Source organism: Nilaparvata lugens, chromosome X (genome assembly GCF_014356525.2).
Source record: "Nilaparvata lugens isolate BPH chromosome X, ASM1435652v1, whole genome shotgun sequence".
Taxonomy (NCBI): domain Eukaryota; kingdom Metazoa; phylum Arthropoda; class Insecta; order Hemiptera; family Delphacidae; genus Nilaparvata; species Nilaparvata lugens.
This window is the reverse complement of record NC_052518.1, coordinates 28,972,475-28,991,107: the sequence shown is the minus strand read 5'-3', so window position 1 is coordinate 28,991,107 and position 18,633 is coordinate 28,972,475. Positions and strand designations below refer to the sequence as shown.

Below are 18,633 nucleotides of genomic sequence, written 5' to 3'. Positions count from 1 at the left end.
CAGATATTTTTCCATATGCATCCAGCATAAATTTTTCAAAAACCAGTCCCCAAACAATTCAGCATCGGTGTATTTCACCAGAGGAACTGAATTCCGGGCGAAATCTTTCACCCTGAATAGCTCGCTAATGAAGCGTTTATGGATATATGTTTATAAGAACTTTTTTTCTTATGTTTACCTCTACTATCACGTATTGAATTATTTTACCATAATTATGAATCATCGTGTATATATATATATATATATATATATATATATATATATATATTATATATATATATATATCACATAACAGAAGACACTTGTAATATAAATACTTGTAAGTTTGTAATATAAATTGAAACAGGAGACACAAGACATAAATAGATTGAAGACACTTCAAAACTTACATTAGAAATGGGGGAAATTCTCAGAAGAGTTTCCTTCCTCAACCGAGCATACTGCAGTTTGAAATCAAAAGGTTGTAAGCTACAAAGGTCATCAAATCCATAAGCTACACCTTCCCTTATTCATAACCCACTCAAATCTTGAATAACCTGTTTGTAACCGCCCCCTAAATACCCTACAATATCCCCTGAATCTGTACCCTTTTTCTCTCCATCTGTCTGCACCGCGTAATCTGTGGTCTCTGCTGCTACAATTGACTCTCTGTGCGTACTCTGTGGTCACACGACCTTCTGATTTCAAACTGCAGTCTGCTCGGTTGAGGAAGGAAACTCAGTTTCCGAAAATTCCTCCCATTTCTAATGTAAGTTTTAAAGTGTGTTCAATCTATTTATTATGTCTTGTGTCTCCTGTTTATATATATAAACAATATATATATATATATATATATAAACAGGATACACACGACACAGATAGATTAAAAACACTTAAAAACTTACTGACTCCACTTCCTGGTTGATTGACAAAGGGGGCCCAGCTCCCCGAAAATTCTCGTTTAAATGTAAGTTAAGTTTTTTAATCTATCCGTGTCGTGTGTATCCTGTTTATATTTATATTATAAAACTTTTAAGTGTTTTCTGTTGAGTGCTATATATATATATATCTATATATATATATAATATATATATATATATATAGTATTCATTCCCTTGATTTACACTACTCGTATTCACATGAAATTTTAAAATCAAAGTACCCTTTTTCAACTTCATTCTATTTCTATTAAAAGAAAATTGTGAGAAATGAAATAAAGTTGAAAAAGAGTACTTTTTTTCTGTGAATACTGGAATAGACTAGATTATAACAGGCAACACTTTACAGTTTTATAGTACTAATATAAAGAGGAATCATGACATCGATATTATTGACTACACTTAGAAACTTGTGTTGTGCCGAAATTTTCGGTGGCTGAGCCAACCTTTCTCAACTGCTCAGTTGTACACACCACTGCAATTGAGCAGTTGAGAGAGGCCACCGAAAATTTCTGCATAATACAAGTTTCTAAGTGTTTTCAATCGAACTGTCATGTTTCCTGTTTATATATTAGTACTAGCTGACAGGCGCGCTTCCCTTGTATCATCCGTCTAGGACCCCCGGCTGGATCATCCAGAAATAAGATCAACAGGCTCGCTTCGCACGCTTGCATTTTTCATTTGAGCTTGCTTCCTTCCGTCAAAAAGTCAAAAGAGACTTTCAGGCTATATGTAGCGCTGGTTGCAAAAATCATTATTTTTATCATAATGAATATTCAGGCTTTTTTAATTTGTGACTGGGTTAAGATCTTATGAGAATTATTGTATTTCAAACTATTATTTCTTTGAAATTTGAAACAGAAATGATGTTGAGAACTTAACAAACATCCATATATCACCCTCTCAAGCATGAATTCTTTTGAGAACTGTAGAAAAATGCATTGAAAACTCAATGAAAAACTTGAAAAAAGAAACTATAAAAAAAAAACACTGGGCGCTTGAAAATCGCTGTAAAAGCGCCTATATTGAGCTTGACTTTGAAGTCCTCTCAAGACAAAATATCTAGACCCTAGCTGAACTTCTGTACCAAATTTGAACATGATTTCTGTCAATTAGTTTTTGAGAAGGCCCAGAGCAGTGGCGGTTCTAGACATAAAAAACTGGGTAGGCAAAACTTATAATACTGTAGGTCTATTCATAGACCTAGGGTAGGGCTACTTAAGTAATTCATGTAAAAAAGACGTCAAAGCATATAGGTATTAAATGAAGATGTATTAATAAATATAAAAATTGTTTAATTAACATTTTTAGGTTTACATGAAAAATTTTAAAAAATCTCATAAAAACTGGGTAGGCGGCCGCCTACCCAGCCTAGGCCTAGAACCGCCACTGGCCCAGAGAAAGCAGGAAACGCTCAAAAACCGCCAATCTTTGGTGAAACTTCGGCGTTATTTGAAAATCCTTCCAAAACAACATTTTTATATTTTATACCTCAGCTGAGCCTGTGTACCAAATTTGAACAATTATTGCCATTTTGTTCATAAAAAAGCTGAGAAACGCTATAAAAACGAAGATTTCGGGCGTATTTTTGGATTTTTTTTTCAAATCCGTTCTTAGTGCGCCTCTGTATTTGGCCTGCCAAATTTGAACGTATTTGGTCCTGTAGATTTTCAGTTCTGTTGATTATGAATGAGTGAGTGAATGAATCAGTCCCATTACGCTTTTATATTATATATATATATATATATTATATATATATATATATATATATAATTAAAACAGGAGACACAAGATATAGATTGAAAACACTTAGAAACTTACATTAGAAATGGGTAAATTTTCGGGAACTGAGTTTCCTTCGAGAGTCTGCTCGGTTGAGGAAGGGAACTCAGTTCCCGAAAATTTCCCCATTTCTAATGTAAGTTTTTAAGTGCTTTTAATCTATATCTTGTGTCTCCTGTTTTAATTTATATTACAAACTTTAAAGTGTCATCTGTTATGTGCTATATATATATATATATATATAATATATATATATATATGTATATATATATATATATCTCATTCTGGTTATTTAACAAATATAATGTATAAGGTATATAATGTACCTAATGAGCAATTGTGATTTATAGTGCTGTAATTTCTAGGTGCTGTGTCAGGATAAGGAACTAAACAAACGAACAGCCTCTCCACTAATGTTATGACAGGTAAAGTTGTTCTTTTATCTGACTTTTCGTAAGTTACATTTACAGACTAGATTGTAAATTTCATTATTAAGATGAAACTGTATACGGACATTTTTTCTAAATTCTCTATTTCAATTTTGTTTTTTATTAGTTTTATCTATTATCGATCACCTGTTCTAAAAAAACACATTCAAGTCACTGATTGATAAGTGTTGTCCTAGCTGCGTTAATCGCATATTGTGGAGACATAAACGAGAAAAGAGATAGAAGTGATACAGATTTAAACGAGTGCAGCTAACGGTAGCTCTTTAGACCATGAATAAAAGACATAGGTCGACATCACTTACATACTTTCAAAATTTTTAATATGAACTTTATTGAGAACTGTATCTTGATTTCTCTGTGTAAACTGTATAAATTGTTTCTGAGTTGCACTCTATGTAGCCAGTTCAATTATCAGACAATTCAAGAAGGGCAAAACTTGAAGTACAGTCGAATTAGTTATTTTCATATTTGATTTTAATTTTATTCAAATATGAGATGTTGTGATGTGCATGCAATTAATATGAATGAATGGAGTAGTCTTATTTTCTAAAAAGTCCAACTATTACAAAGTGCATCAAATTACTTCCATACTAAATAAATGTACAACTTGAAAAAAGAATTCCAACAGTCTCTTTTCATTTTGTTTGTTTTTGTTTTTTTTAACGTGGTGAATCATTCTATCTTCTAAATATCATGGCGAAGCCGAAGTTTGTATAGCACATGATGTTGAAGCAGAGGAATCGTAGGTTTCTCATTTTTGAATAAGTGGAACATGGTTTGCTAATAAGAATGAGAACCAGCTTTTCCGATGTCGTTTTGAATACACATTGTTTTGTGTATTTATACAATTTCCTGGGTTCAAGTTTTTATATGATAGCCTACTGATGGTAGTGGTCACTGAAAAAAGTAGAAGGTTCAAGGTTATGTTGAAAACATTTAATGTGTGGAGTTATAATAAATAAGATCAAAGAAAGATGACTTTTATTCCAAAATAAAACATGGCGACGAGTAAAAAAAAATTGGATAAATTGGATTCAGTGTTGAAAGAATTTGAAAATCATTTCGTTCCTAAACCAAGTGAAAATTATGAACGTTTTCTGTTTCTAACGAGTACAAGGGGAAACTGAACCTATTCACATATTCATTGAAAATCTACAAAAACTTGTCAAAACTTGCAATTTTGGGGATCAGAGTGAGAAGATGATAAGAGACAGAATAGTGTTGGGAGTGCATAGGTGTAAAGTCCAAGAAAAACGATCAAGTATCTGACATTGGATAAGGCAGCTGAAGTGTGTAAACCTTTTGAGGCGGCAAAGCAACAATTAAAAAACATTCAGAGAAGCCAAGATGCTTTTTCTTGTCATATGAAAAACGTTCCAGGACGTAGACTCCATTTCACATCATCAGAGGCAACAAATTTCTTCCAGAGTGAGAGAATTTTCAACTAGAGATGGACAAAATCATTGCTCTATTGCTCATGATGTGGCGGTATTCATATTAACAAAAAATGACCTTCTATAGGTAAGACATGCTACAAATGCGGAAAGCCTAATCATTTCTCTAACAAATGTTTCGATAAAAGGTGCAAGCCATAGAAGAGAACTTGTTTGTTGATAGCCTTGCAGTACTTGAAACAGGTAACTTTGATGGTGAATTTTGTAGGGCTGATTCAATATCTAACAACAATAAAACATGGTTCCAACAAATATATGTTGGAAATGAAAACATAAAGTTCAAGCTAGACACTGGGAGTGAGATGAATGAGTTGCCAACAAATTGTATCAGTTCAGACAATCTTGCTAAGGTTGTGCCGACCAGTATAACTTTAGAATCTTATGGGGGGTTTGAAGTTAAGCCTAATGGCTTCATAAAATTTCAATGTTCTGTGAAAAATGTGTGTAAGATTTTGAATTTTGTAGTGGTAGATATTGATGCTAAAAAAATTTTGACCTGTCTGTCAAATTGAAACTAAAAAATTGGAACAAGAAAATTTTGTGACAAATTATTTTGATGTATTCACTGGGGTTGGAGAGTTTCAAGAGGAATTAGTCATAAAATTGAAGGATAATAGTGTACCTGTGGCAACACCACCACGTAGAGGAGTCCCACTTGCACTTTGCGATAGATTTAAAAGCAAAGTGAATAGTCTTGAACAATCTGAAATCATAGGTAAAGTTTATGAACCAGAAGAAGCATGGTGGGTGAGTAATTAGGTTATTTTTGAAAAACCGGATGGTAGTTTGAGATTGTTTTTTAATCCTAATGAGTTGAATAATTGCATACAGATGCAACATTATGTGATTCCTACTTTATCAGAGGTGATTGAAAAATTTAGAGGAAAAAGATTTTTCACTGTTTTTGATCTTGCAGATGAATGTTATCATGTTAAACTACCCCTGAGTCTGCAATTAACAAAAACTCCATTTTTCAAATTCAAATTCAAATAATCTTTATTCCTTCTTTCCAACATAGGTACTTTACAAAAATAGCAAGCGAGATACATATAGTACACAGAATTCCCCCACAAAGACCAATCATCTGCGTGTGGAGGAGAGTCCCATGGACAACACATTTGCAATCACAAAATATTTTTTATAATAATTACAAAGTGAATGAATATTTTTTTAAAAAATAAGTAAAATAAAGAAAGATACATTCTGGCATAAATCTAGCACCTGAATATTTTCAAAAAATCAACATAAAACATTTTGGTGACATACCGGGTGTTGTGGTTTATTTTGATCATATTTAAATAGTAGCAGACACAGAAGAAGAGCATGATCAAGTTGTTCTTGAAATTATCAGTAGGGCACGGCAATCGAATATCTAGTTTAATAAGTCAAAAACTCAGTACGATTTCTTGATCACATTTTTAGTGAGCAAGGTATGAGCCTGTCCCATCTAGAATTTAAGCAGTTCTGAAGCTAGAGTCTCCCACAAATAAAGAAGGATTACAATGAATCCTGGGTATGGTTAATGTCGCTGTTTTTTTCCAAATTTGTCTTCTCTCTCTTTCAACCTTATCCAGTTGCTCAAGAATAGAGTTGAATTCCTATGGCTAACTTGCCATACAGTTTAGTTGAATAACATAAAAAATGCATTAGCAATTGCCACTGTTTTGGCTATGAGAATTGGGTTACTACCATTCAGTGTGATGCTTCTAAATGATTTGGACAGCTGTTTCTTGCAGAATGGACGACCAGTATGCTTTGTATCTCGTAGGTTAATTGACTGTGAGAAAAATTACTCTCAAACAGAGAAGGAATTGCTAAGCATTGTCACTGCTTGTGAAAAGTATCATGGTTATATTTATGGGAGAGCTAAAATTCAAATTATTACTAACCATAAGTCTCTTATACCAATTTTGAATTATAAGAATAAGTAGCATTGGATCTGTGAGGCTCAAAGGATGAATTTAAAACTGTATAAGTTTAGATGTACCAAACATGCCAGGAAAAAAATCCTTGTTGCAGACACTTTGTCACGAGCATGTCACGAGCATTCTTGCATGATCCTGTACAGGAGGATGAAACCATTATTGCCTTTGTTCAGCTCGTGAACTAGCCCCATGGACTCACTGCACTCCTTTAAAGCTGCTTTTAAAAAAAGTATTGAAAAAGTTGACTCTGCCAGCGACTTAACTTGCGGGTAGCCGTCTTGTTATCACCCCGACTACTTGACACCTGGTCATTTTGGTGGGTACGCAACTAGGTGCCACCCCGACTACTTGACACCCCAACTAGTTGTCCCCTTTTAAAACCGATTTTTAGGGGATAAGTAGACGTGAGCCATACCCGTCTAGTTGTATCCTTTCTGAGGAGGTGACAACCAGTCGGGGGGTCACCCTGTCGTGAGGGTGTGAGGTGTCAAGTTGTCGTTTACGGTCGGGACTAGTTGGACCTCCAGTCCAGTGGGTGTCAAGTAGTCGGGGGGACAACTTGACGACAAATATAACTGAGCAAAATGTGTTTATAATTGTGTTCTACATCTGGTTCAGTCATCAAAAGGGCTTATTATTAATTTTTTTCTGTTTTCAACTAACTCGAAAAAAATTGTCCTAAAAATAGCAAAGACGGCAAATATCTCCCGAACCGTGCGTTTGACGGGAAAATTTTACCGAACCAAAAGTACTTGGAATTCAATTCTACATCATAACCAGTAATAAAAATTGCTTGATCCCTCCTCCCTACGCCGCAGGGGTGTAAGTCGTGCCAACTGGTGCTCTGTAGGTGACAAGTAGTCGGGGTGACAACTTGACGCCAGCGTGCAAGGTGTCATGTAGACGTGAGCCATCCCCATCATTCTACTTGTCTCCTTTCTAAGAAGGTGTCAACTAGTCGAGGGGACACCTTGACGCGAGGGTGCGAGGTGTCAAGTTGTCATTTATGGTCAGGACTAGTTGGCACCTTTGGTCCAGTAGGTGTCAAGTAGTCGGGGGGACAACTTGACAGCAATGTCATATTTTTACGAGGGTACAAGTAGTCACCTATGGCCAAAATGAGCAGGTGTCAAGTATTCGGGGTGACAACTAGACAGCTACCCATTTTGGCCATAGGCGACTACTTGTAACCTCATAAAAATATACCATTGCTGTCAAGTTGTCCCCCCGACTACTTGACACCTACTGGACCAAAGGTGCCAACTAGTCCTGACCATAAACAACAACTTGACACCTCACACCCTCGCGTCAGGGTGTCCCCTCAACTAGTTGACACCTCCTTAGGGAATGGCTCACGTCTACTTGTCCCCTAAAAACCGGTTTTAAAAACGAGGCTCTCAAAGTATTTTTTGAAGTAATGGTTAGAGCCGAGCTTCCCAAATCCTGGAAACAAACAAAGATTCTAGCAGTATTGGAGCCAGGAAAAGATCAAAGCGACCCAAAAAGCTATAGACCAATAGTCAGTTGTGTTGATAAGTTCGGGAGCAGAATGGATGAATGTTTGCCAGAGGAGCAGGCTGGTTTCAGGGAGGGTAGGAGTTGTGAGGAACAAGTATTGGGGCTCACAACTTACATTGAGCATGGGTTTGAGAGGAGCTTCAAATGAGGAGCCGTATTTCTGGACCTTAGTGCAGCATATGACACGGTGTAGAGATCTGGTCTCATTCTGAAGTTATCAAGGATCCTGAAATTTGAAGGCAACCGTCAATCTCTTTGGAGCTATATTGAGAGACCGTACATGCAGAGTGTCTCTTTATGGAAAACTTAGCACTATAAGAAGATTACAAATGATTCACCTCAAGGATCAGTCCTTTCACCCATTTTGTTCAATGTTCACACTGCAGACCTGCCTGTTACTCAATCTATGCCGATGACATTGGGCTTGTTTTTCAAGGACAAACTTTTGAACAGCTCCAAATTGTTTGAATGAGGAATTAGAGATAATGGCAGAATACTTCCAGCAGTGGTTCTTGAAGCCAAACCCGTCCAAAACTGTTTCAAGAATATTCCATCTCAGTAACCAGCATTCAAAAAAGACAATTGATCTCGGGTTATGTCGCAAAAGAATAAATTATCAGGAAGCTCCCAGGTCAGACTTGATAGAGCTCTCACATATGAACAACATCTGGAGGGGTTGAGAGATAAACTGAAGACAACCCAGAAAATAAATGTAATTATAATATTTATAGTCTGCATAATTGATTAACAACAACTAGAATTATAGAGCTTGATAGCCTATAACTTTCAACTAAAATTACGCAAATTATTATCAGAGAATAGATCTAGAATCAGTTCAATGAATTGCACGTTTTTGAAAGAAGCCTTGGTGTACAGAGTAGTCTTCAGATATCAGATGCGATTTTAATGTGAATAATGGATTTTCAATGTAGATAAATAAATCCACTGCGCTTATCCACTGCCCCAGGTCGGACTTTTCCGATTAGACCAGGACCTGGTCAAAACGAGATGAAATGATTTGATTACTCCAGGTGCTCGATTACACCAGGTCCTGTGTCTCATCCAAGTGATAAACAGTCTCAACTATATATCTTCAATGAATAACAATAGAAAATATAACGTTTCATCCCAAATATATAATTTTCTCAATCTGACGTTGTTCGGAAAAAAATTGGAGTCCACACAATTTTTCTCATATGCTCATATCCGAAATTGGCGATTTTTGAGATGTTTTGTCTCTATATCATTATGAAATAAAAACACAAATATATTGTCAAATTCTACCGTTTTGAATTTGACAATATATTGTATGTTTTTATTTCATTATGGAACGGTTCTATAACATTGACAGTGTCTCAGTCGAATTTCTATATCATTATATAGATGATATGAGATTTTTTATTGATGTATCTATTTGAATGACGTTAATGATCTCGAAAGTAATCTTTGTTATCTCATCTACTAGAATGATGACGTTTAATACCCTTTAATTAGTGAATGCACAAAGTGAAAGAGGAAGAGTGCCTCAACTTCGCTCACACTTTTGTCACTTGCACTCTGTGCATCTATCCATCAACCTAGTCTTATAATATTTATTTTATGATTCATGTTATTATCTTCTACAGAAAATTCTAACAATTGCAATTCTACAACTGTTTCCATTCGAACTAAACGCCTAATGACAACGTATTTGCTAAAATTAATGTACTGTCAGTATTCCATTTCATCAATAGCCTTCTTGGCATTCAACCAATGCTAATGTTCAATGTGAATCTCTGTATACTATGTATTGTATCTTATTTTTCCTATCAGGCTGAAATGGATATTTAGCTTGGTTGGAACTGTGTAATAATAAAGTCTAAATTTTCGCCAAATGACGATCGTTGAAGGACAAATCGAATGAGGAAACTGGTGAGCTTGTCGGCCTCTGGTGAGCTCCGTGATTCTCAGCCTGACCGTTTATACCGTTAGCTAACGTTACCTGTTGGTTGTTTCACTTTCATGTTATAGTCCAATTACTAACAAGCCACTCTGAAAAATATTCCATTTGTATTCCATTATTAAATAAATATCGAGAAAATTACATATTATTTATCAAGTATTTCTTACATTTTGCAATCAATCATGTATGCAGCCAAATGATTCGAACAAAATTTATATCTAGATTTCCATCCAGCGGTAAAGAGAATAAATTTACCTAGGGGTGTAGAAATCATATTCAATTTCCATCCTAAATAATGTTTAATCAATAATAAAATAGTTTGAATAATAATCGTTTTCCAATTCAAAACATAATCGAGATTTTTTTATTATTCGTCCAGTATCCTATTGTCTAATGATTTTAACAAAATATATAGATTTCTCTCTAGTGTAACAACTGACCTGGAGGTTTATTTATAAATATAGAAAATCACTCCTGGATTAACTAAAAAGTGAGTCGCGCCTGATTCTACTCGTATACAAAAACTGTCTTATAGATTTATAACTTGATAATAAGTTTATTATTCACAGTAAAAGTGAAGAAATAGGTCGAATTTTTTAAAATGTTCATTATTCATTGACCGTTTTTCACATTCTCTCTGTTTCAATAGAACCATTATTGTTTAATTATTTCTAAATTAACCAAGCACTGTTTTGGTGATCAATTAAGGTTGGTTTCGTTCCTATTCAGTAGCTATATTGTAACCTCTTGATAGATTGAAAACATATCCTATAAATCCAACAATATTTAGGTCCTCATTTTCATCATCATCATCATCATCATCATCATCATCACATTATTAATAATTTCTCTTATTATCTTCAGTATTCAATTTTCTTGTTGTCTATGAATATTTTCAACTGGGTAGCATAATTTGAGGGTTTGTTCGATGCTCTCTTGTAGGTCACATTGAACAGTAAAATCCTTCTCTTGTCAAAGCATTATTATTGGATAGATAAAATTAAAATAGATCACTTTCATAGAAAACACCTTTTACTTATTAAAAAAAAACTTTTCAAATACTAAAAAAATTGAAAAGTAATTAAATAATGGTATCAGTTGATACCATTTATTTTTAATAGCTTTACTATTTTAAAAGTTTGATGTTTTTGAAAAAGAAGTAAGAGGTGTAATCAATTAATTAATGGTATCAATAATGTTGATACCATTTATTTTCAATGGCTTTATTATTTAAAAAGTTTCATAAAGAAGAAGTAAAGAGGTGTTTTCTAAAAAAATGTAATATTTTCATGTTATTTGTAATACCAAAAGTAGCCCTATTATACACTTGTAGCCCTATATATAAAAGTAGCCCTATTATATTATACACTTGTGGTGTTTAAATGTATGTTTCATACATTGAACTGTTGATTATACATTATTATATTACTGTTGATTTATACATTAAATGAATTTTGTTTTATAAAGATCGTGGCATCCCTTTCCCAAATCGACTACTATAAGTATGATTGTTGGGTCTCTAACAGATCTTGCTATCTGAGCAGATGTCATTCTACCTCATTCTGGAGGTTGATACAATTCAAAAGTATTAAAAACTATTACCTCTTTCTCCACTGCTGACACAACTGTAGTTTAGAATCAGTTTTCGAGGGTAAATGTGAGAGTTATTTTCAGAAGTATTAAAGTTTGCTTTTTTGGGAAAATCTTTAACGTGATCTATGGCATACAGGACGTTACCAAAATTATGTGTATGTAGAATTGTTTCTCTCTGCAGGAGGCATTCAAAAATTCATGTGTATGAGTCTTCTTTTTTGACATGCCCTATGACTATTTTCTGGGTTTGCTGAAATTATTAAACCGGTTCTGTTTTTATCGACTAGATTGGCTGGTTTTGGTGATTTTTTAGGAATATTATTTAGCCACATTTTGTGTTAGTTTTGCCTGTGTCGTTTCCACGGTTAACAGAACAATAGAAGTATTACATTAACATTTTCAGAAGTCTTCGGGGTGATTTACAGCATTTAATTGGGATTTTCGTTTAGTAATAATTAGAACAATAGAAACTGAGAACATCAATATTATTGACATTTTATGTAGGCTGACTTTCTGTAGCTTACATTGAACACTTGTTCTAATCAATTATTGTTTCATTTGAGTCATTATTCATCTACGTATTACTTGTATATGTCATCGGAAAGAACGTGGTAACATTTATTCTGAGTGTCACATAAACTGTACTGACATCAGTATTGCACTAAAATTTTACTCTGAATTGGTAAGATACTCTTCACTGACTTTTTAATTCTCCTGTATAAAAGCACAACAATAACTTCTATCTAAATATAATTTCGTACTTATAATTCATTTCCTTCACAGAGATTTTTTTTGTTTCGGATTGTATCGACCAACCAAATTATATTTTTCTGCCCCAAGTGAAGTAGCCTATTCCTTTGAATTTTCACTGATATGACTGTGATCAGTTTCTGATATGACTTTGATCAAGACTTGGTATACAAATAAAAAACCAAGATTTTTGTATTGTTACAGGTTTACAGTCCAAAAAAAGAAGCTGAAAACTCTTTATTGATTTAATCTACAATAGCCTACGAGTATATATTTTCAAGCTAATTTCTTATTCAGAAGGGAAAATGTTAATGGATTTTTTTACTCAGAGAAACGGGAGGATCCCTCGAATTCCCTCTCCTTGCACCTTACAGTACTTGTTTGTGATCCAAAATAATATGTGTACTCAGTATATTGTATTAGTTCTTTGTCCCAATCAACGTGACTAACACTACACACGATGTGATAACTGCATGTACACTGTGTACAGTGATAACTGCGTGAGGTCAACTTTTCAGAGATCTACTTTTTAGTCATACTTGCAAATTCATGTTCTTTTTAGTTCAATGCATTATTCGGTTTTATTGGTCCGTTTTATCAAGATTGATTGTGTTTGAATGACGTATTAATAAAATTAATGCGCAGATTAGTGCGAGTTGGTGAGCAGAAGGCACATGTTTGAGCCATGTGGCAAACTTGATCATCACGTTGATAAGACACACGTGAAGTGACATAAGGCAGATTATGCTTTTTATAAAGCATCACTTGCTTATTCTATTCATACGACCACAATCAGAAGTGATCCATTCTGATATGTCAGTGGGATGGGAGAGACTATTCGCAGACTCTGTCCGTAACAGGAGGAAAATATCCACTTTTCAAATATATTGTATATTTATACTGTCTACCATCCCTAAAACGTGCCAAATTCAAATATATGTGTATATTTATATGGACTAACATCTCGTTATCGATTTTGCTCGTACCGACACCTATCCATTTCCAATCCAACGTCTCCCTCACATCTTCTTACAGTCTTTCTCTTATGCGACAACCGTAGACAACACGTTTTATATGCAAAAATTACTACTGATGTTGAAGATTATATTGGAATTCATGAATAGCTAGTTTTCATGAATAACGCAATATGCATACCAATGCTACGGCATTAGACTAATCTAATATAAATCAACTTGATATAAATCATATATCACTTTCAAAATAATAGGCTAATAAAACTGGATACATGGATAGATGTTTGAAAATACAGATCAACATTTGAAAAATGTGTAAATTTGTACAAATAGCTATAGAGATCAACTCGATGAAGAAATATTTTTGTTGAACTCGTCCGTATCGAAATTTTAAGATGTATGAATTTGAATGAAAAAAACTAGCTCGTTATGGCATATAGGTGGAATCACTTAGTAAACTTCCATTTGAAAAATGTTCAGTCTCGACATCCAGACAATTACGTAGCGAATTTGAATAATTCTAAATAGAATTTTGACAAGAAACTACTAAAATTTCATTCTTGTCAAATTAGTTATTTTCATTGAAACCCCGTATTTTTTTGTTTACAACTCTTCTGCTCAATAACTACTGAACGGAATAATTTTTTTTGGCATGCATAATCCTTGATTCTTCTTTAAGCCGATGATATAACTATTCTTTAGAAAAAATTGATGGTTTTCTTAATAATGGGACATTTTTTGGATCAAGTTAATGAATTTTGATTGTAAAACACGAAAAAGTTAGTAATCGACAAACTTTTTTATGGTTAGAATAAACTACACACATGCATCGTATGAAATAATTATAACATCCCAAATTTATTTTCTGTGAAAGAATTGTCAAAATCGACCGAAGCGTTTTCAAAATAAATTGAAATTAATTTAGCTCTCATGTCATGAAGTACACGCAGTTGAGTATTGGATAGAGAGTTGCCAAGATATAATTTTCTAACGGATAAAATCACACTAGAAATGAGTTGGATGTTATACAATATTTATGTATTTGAATCAACATGAAATAATTCTCAATATAACTTCAATCACTCACCCACATTGTGTATCTTTAAGTTAGGCCTAAACATCGACCAACTCTGCACAGCCCAAGTCACTATCCTCTGATGTTTCACTTTCATTCACTATTCATGCTTCACTGTGCACTGTTTGACCACTCTTTCTAATGCCCGACATTGTTATAAAAAAACTAGACAGTAACTAAAACTAATAATCTGTTATATAGGTAATATAAGAAATTTAATTTGAACTCCACTAATTCAATGTGCACTCGCTCGTTTCACGAACTGAACTGAGCTGGAAGCCGTGCAGCGACCTCTATTCAAAGAAAATGCGTAATTACTAAGTAAACATGCTTCTATTTATAAACAGGATTTCTTTACATTGATGACTAATACTTTAGTACTGAAAAGCTAACAGCGGAAGCCATTAAATATTATTTCTTTTATGCATAGCCTACCCAACTGATAGATAGGCTATTATGTGAGCTGCACGGAGAAAGAATTCCAGTATAATAATTGAGCAACATATGTATTTATCTTTTATAACTCGAGAACCCTTTAATCAATTTCAGTAATTCTTTTACAGAAAATAAATTTGGGATGTTATGATTATTTCATACAATGCATATGTGTAGTTTATTCCACTCATAAAAAAGTTTGTCGATTACCAACTTTTTCATGTTTTGCGATCCAAATTCACGAACTTGATTACGATTTCTTTATTCTTATTTCTATTCCTGTAAATCATGAAACTACCTTGAATTCCTGAAACTGACTCCAAACGCAAAATAAATTCGGTGTATTTTCTGTGTAGTTTGACAGTCCTCTGAACACAACCTAGACCTAAGCTGAATCTGTATACCATATACAGAAAAGACAGAATAGCACTGATTTTGGATGTACCATTGGACCTTTTACAAATCACTTCTTAGAGCGTCTCTAAATGGCCAACTGAACTTACATGCCAAAAATTACATTTATTTTTTTTTGAATGCAATATTTTTTTTATTGTAAGCTATTATCTTTTAAAAATTTTAAAATCTTATAAAAATGTATGATAATATTATTATAATCTTTAAAATAATCGTGTCCAAAGTTTGTCAGCTAATTAAATAAAAATAGTTTTCACTTTTAAATATTTTTCAATGAAAAATAGCACTGCAGCCATCTGTATAGAGATTCACTTCACGTGTGTGTGTGTGTGTGTGTGTGTGTGTGGTGTGTGTGGTGTGTGTGTGTGTGTGTGTGTGTGTTGGTGTGTGTGTGTGTGTGTGGTGGTGTGTGTGTGTGTGTTGTGTGTGTGTGGTGGTGTGTGTGTGTGTGGTGTGTGTGTGTGTGTGTGTGTGGTGTGTGTGTGTGTGTGTGTGTGTGTGTGTGTGTGTGGTGTGTGTGTGTGTGTGTGGTGGTGTGTGTGTGTGGTGTGTGTGTGTGTGTGTGTGTGTGTGTGGTGTGTGTGTGTGTGTGTGTGTGTGTGTGTGTGTGTGTGTGGTGTGTGTGTGTGGTGTGTGTGTGGTGTGTGTGTGTGTGTGGTGTGTGTGTGTGTGTGTGTGTGTGTGTGTGTGTGTGTTGTGTGTGTGTGTGTGTGTGTGTGTGTGTGTGTGTATATGTGTGTGTGTGTTGTAAGGCATGTGAAAGCGAAAGTGATTTACATCTATAGTGGGATTCTCTTAATACTGGCTGCATTGTTTGGATGAAAAGCGCTAATGTTTTTGTAAGCACTTCTGACAGATTGAGTTGAATCTCACTATAGGCGACCTCATTACAGCCTTACATCTATCACTTTCCATTTCCATTGCTACAGATTAGTCAAATGACAAACTTTACTTGAAATTTCACTGTAAAAGATGGCCATTCCGACTGAAAAATTACTGTACAACTGAGTAAACTGAGTAAATTGATATTCAATTAGACAAATTGAAATGTTATATTGTTGTAACGAGAAATTAGTTCAAGCTGCTCTGCTGCACCATTATCAATTCCACAACTACAAACTCACTTTCACTAACTTTCAGTCACAATTACTTACTTACTTAAATAAAATAGTGTTATTCCACCCTTGTCAATTTTTTGTGAAAAAGTAAAACTTATTGGAATAAAAAATGTGGAATTATTAATTTTTCCCAAGAGGCAAAACACATGACTGTAAACGCACTACTTAGCACGCTATTATTCTATATAATACATTATACTTGAAGATTAATACATTAGATGGTAATACTATAGTCTTCAAGAGATGATCTTAACGGTGGTTCATATGCAAACAGTTAATTATAGTAGAAGAAAATTATCCTTGGAAGGGTATAACCATAGCCACCTCTAATACAAGGCCCCGGCCTACGATATTGCAACGTCACAGCCAGCGTAGGCCTAGAATCTAATGCATGATTGGTGGAAAAGATCAGCTGGTATTTTTTTTATCTTTTTCACCAATCATGTATTAGATTCTAGGCCTTCACTGCGATGTTGCAATATCTTAGGCCGGGGCCTTGTATTGGAGGTGGCTATGGTAGCCTATAACCCAAGTGCAAGAATGAGCTGCTATGAGTATATTCTATATAATATCAGAATACAAGAATGGTATTTGATTAGAAATTTATAAACACTATATAAGTTTGAAACAAATATACGAATTTTTCTAAAATATTAGAAATTTATAAACACTATATAAGTTTGAAACAAATATACGAATAGAATAGAATAGTAGAATAATTGCCTTTATTAAGGGCAGAATAGGACTCTAGGTCTCAAATTTATATTTTCTGAATAATAATAATTATAATATAAATAATAAATAAATTGGACCAAATATATGTAAACGTTGAAAAATAGATAATATTAATGTTAAAATATTATTAATATTAAATAATTAGGTAGTTTTCAGGTAGTTTTTCTTTATTATAACAGGTGGACGATAAGCTTTTGACGGTTTCAATGTTCCATCCAGTATGGATATCTAGCACAATGTGATATCACATTCACTAAGAACACAGAGAAGCCATTACTGTAATGATTCATCGGATGTTAATGGATACTTCATGTCATATTGATCTAATACTCAGTTTGGAAAACGTTCAAAACTTCATGTTTGAGTAATTCTTAGTAATTTGGTGTGTCAGTTTTGATAATTTATCATTTTCTATTCACTTGGTAGTTAGTACTACAAAATTACTGATGAAACCACTGAAAATTAAGAATAAAACCTAATTTGAAAAACCTTTGCATGAAAATAGTTGGAAACCTGAACCTGTAATGAACTCTTCCCTTTTAATTATTTGATTGTTGCTTTGTTATATAATTATTTATCACTTTCCATTCACTGACCACTGCATTAACCATCCATCAGTTTTGTTTGAAAAAATCAATTTCTGGATGTTTTCCGTATTGAGTCGGGTTTTGGGGAAATAACTCCAGAATCTAAAACAGCTGAATGTCTCTTGAAAATCTATCTAGTTCACCTCTATAAGACATTATATACTTTTTCTAACACTGAGATGTATGCCATTTATATAGAATCAGCAGAACAATCTAGAAAGGTGGGGAATACATCCGGCCTATCACAGCAGAACTCTCTTGAAGGGTCTGGAGGTGTGGCAAAACGTCTGACCAATCGCAGTGCATGGAAACCACCATGGAACATGCTTGCCATTGGTCGATGGTTCCCTGCATCAAAACCGGATCACACTGGAATGATCTAGAAACCCTATCCTCTTCCGTGTTGATTACCAGAAGATTCCGGAAACTCCTCACTTCTGCCATCCCTCTAAAGGCCTCATCAATAACACTGCCCTCTCCTTAAAACTGGTCTGTCCTAGAACAGTCAAGATCCATCATGGCTACCCATGGATTGTAAACACAACAGTTGATGCTGATTCCAGTGTCCTTGAAGATTCTTCCAATCATTGGTCTCACAATCTTCCAGTCCAATCCATCATAGCCACAGTTGTCTCTGGGGATCCCAAATTGCTCCACTTCCAGGAATTGAAGATGAGTCTGCAGGTGCATTAGACTTTGCCACAAAGCCTGATATGTGGATTCTTCCTGGGGTTGGTCCTTTGTCACCAAATAGAACAAATGTTGGTTCTGATCCTGAAGATGGAGTGCTTTTCCCACTGTTGGATTCTGGAGGTTCACCTCATCCAAACTTCCAAAATTCTCCAGCATCCCTCGTGATGCTCCCACATTCCTAGCTATGCAATGGGCTCTTTGGCATGTCCTGGCGACTGTCAGTGACATTCCCATTTTCCTATGACATCTACAGATTGGCCATGAACTCTTCA

The 18,633-nt window shown here is 34.4% G+C and overlaps 3 protein-coding genes across 5 annotated transcripts in view; 2 read left to right on the top strand and 1 right to left on the bottom strand.

Annotated features, from left to right (window-relative positions):
* The window catches only part of LOC120354947 (protein BTG2-like), a 196,062-nt gene that overhangs the window by 59,204 nt on the left and 118,225 nt on the right, over positions 1 to 18,633 (top strand). For all 3 annotated transcript variants that reach the window (XM_039443130.1, XM_039443128.1, XM_039443129.1), the window contains one exon: positions 3,065 to 3,124. The gene's annotated coding sequence lies outside the window, so the exon portion shown is untranslated. The remainder of the gene's footprint in view (positions 1 to 3,064; positions 3,125 to 18,633) is intronic.
* Positions 12,198 to 18,633, top strand: part of LOC111062828 (inositol-pentakisphosphate 2-kinase) — a 216,739-nt gene continuing 210,303 nt past the window's right edge. The window contains exon 1 of the mRNA XM_039443125.1: positions 12,198 to 12,262. The gene's annotated coding sequence lies outside the window, so the exon portion shown is untranslated. The remainder of the gene's footprint in view (positions 12,263 to 18,633) is intronic.
* LOC120354538 (ADP-ribose glycohydrolase OARD1-like) lies at positions 18,149 to 18,595 on the bottom strand. The gene has a single exon (XM_039441874.1). It carries the CDS (start codon positions 18,593 to 18,595, stop codon positions 18,149 to 18,151), a length of 447 nt encoding a protein of 148 aa, XP_039297808.1.

Bases quoted from the DNA above. Each gene is read 5' to 3' on its own strand.
- LOC120354538 (XM_039441874.1), bottom strand. From the start codon at position 18,595: ATGGGAATGTCACTGACAGTCGCCAGGACATGCCAAAGAGCCCATTGC.